The following is a 2,060-nucleotide window of genomic DNA, read 5'->3' as shown; positions in this document are numbered from 1 at the left end:
GCCTGCCGCTCCTTCTGGAACACCAGAGTGGACTCCGACCGTGCACTTGTATGCTGCTGCTTTTCATTGCGCCATTCAGGTGTACGCAAAACGCGCACACCTCGCTTATCCACCGAGAAGCTAATGAACCCAGAAGTCAAACGAAACTATCAGAACCAGCTCCTCGAATACCTACCGGACAGCACATTGTCGGATGTAAACGGCCACCAGGAAAAAATATCCAAAGCGATACTCAAAGCCAGAATGTCCATTTGCGGTACAACCCAGCCAAACTCATCCAAGCATTGGATCTCTGATAGGACTGTGTCCCCCCTGGCCGTCACCATTACTCCACCCGGCGCATCATCCGACCCCAGGTGAAACTGAGTGTCCGCGCAGACCGAGAAGCTTGGTGGACCCGAAAGGCCGAAGAAATGGAAGATGCAAAGAATGCTGGAAACGTGCGCAAACGGTTCCATTTGATTCGTTCGACTGGTCCTCTGAAACCTCTTGTCATCGAAATAATCAGAGACCAAAATGGCTCTCTGATATGCAGCAAAGCAGAACGTTTGGACCGCTGGGCACAGTACTTCGAACAGCAATTCAGCCGGCCACCTGCTACTTCCATTCCAAAATCTTGGCCTTCAACAGAAAGGTGGACCGTAAATATGGAGCCGCCTTCAGTGTCCGAATGTATTTTCCTACTCAAGCGTCATCGTGCTGCTGGTCCTGACAACCTTCCACTTGCTCTTTCCAAGGATGGCGGTGGATTTCTCAGCTAGTGCCTGTCTAGCCTATTTGGGTTTATCTGGGAGAAGGAAATCGTCCCAGACAACGGGTGAATCGATAATGGTGCCCATTTTCAAAAAGGGCAATCGCAGTGAATGTAATAACCACGAAGGTGTTAGTTTGACGCCTGTTGTGACGAGGCTTCTGGCATCACTGATTCTTCTTCGTCTTACGGTGGCACGCGAAGCATTGACTCGTGAGAATCAAGCGGGATTTCGACCGAGTAGAGGCTGGGTTGACCAAATCTTCACACTCCGTCAGGTGTTAGAGCAACGCCGCATGCACAGATGACCAGCAATCCTGGTGTTCCTTAATTTCAAGGGTGCGTTTGATTCTGTTGATCGATCAGTGCTGCAAATTACACTCGCTCAACAGGGTATGCCCCAGAAATTTGGTAAACATAATCCGATCCCTATATTCACATTCTTCTGGGCGGGTGTGAGTGTATAGTGAGCTCTCCAGTAGCTTCCCTACAAAACGTGGTTTCAGACAAGGATGTCCACTCTCTACATTCTTGTTCAACTTCGTCATTGATGAAATCATGTGAACACTGGACGGTGTTCTAAATCCCGGTGTTCAGGCTGTTGATGGTGAGAGCCTTGTTGATTTGGAGCACGCAGATGACATCGCCCTCATCTTTGAAGACCAAAACGAAACGCAAACCTTGTTGAATAAACTGACCACCATCATAACATCTTTGGCATGCGCCTTGCACCTTCAAAGTGCAAAGTCATGCTTCAGAACGTGCCATATGCGAACATATCCCTTACAATTCAAGGGGAACCACTGGAGATTGCGGAGAACTTTACATACCTCGGTAGTTGTATTAGCTCTGACGGAAGTGTGTCTGATGAAGTCAGTGCAAGAATCTTGAAGGCTCGAATCACGTTTGCTAATTTGCGTCACTTGTGGCATCAAGAAGACATCTCACTAGATCTTAAGGGTCGCATGTACCAGGTAAAAGTAGGGGTTGTATTGTTGTATGGGTTGGAGATATGGCCTCTGCGGACAGATGATGTGAGGCGTCTTCAGAAGCGTGACCGGTTTCGGATGGCGTCAGCGTGTTAGCAACGAGGTGATTAGAAAATGGGTATTTGGTTGTGCTGTACGTACTTCAATCTGGGAAAACATCCAGGATGATCGACTACGATGGCTCGGTCATGTGCTACGCATGCCGAAACACCACCTACCGAGACGAGTGTTGTTCTTCGCGCCTCCTTCAGGATGGCGCAAACCGCGAAGTGGACAGCGCATGAATTAGCAGAAAGGCCTGAAAGAGATCACGAAGAGTT

General features: G+C 48.8%; 1 protein-coding gene across 1 annotated transcript in view; it reads left to right on the top strand.

Annotated features, from left to right (window-relative positions):
• Positions 1 to 358: 358 nt before the first annotated feature.
• The window catches only part of T265_05197 (hypothetical protein), a gene marked incomplete at both ends in the record, with an annotated part of 33,636 nt that continues 31,934 nt past the window's right edge, over positions 359 to 2,060 (top strand). The window contains one exon of the mRNA XM_009170141.1: positions 359 to 744. Within this exon, the coding sequence (XP_009168405.1) occupies positions 414 to 744 (331 nt within the window). The remainder of the gene's footprint in view (positions 745 to 2,060) is intronic.

This window comes from Opisthorchis viverrini (assembly GCF_000715545.1).
Source record: "Opisthorchis viverrini unplaced genomic scaffold opera_v5_94, whole genome shotgun sequence".
NCBI classification, from domain to species: Eukaryota; Metazoa; Platyhelminthes; class Trematoda; order Opisthorchiida; family Opisthorchiidae; genus Opisthorchis; species Opisthorchis viverrini.
The sequence above is the reverse complement of the archived record's forward strand: the minus strand, read 5'-3'. Positions and strand labels throughout refer to the sequence as shown.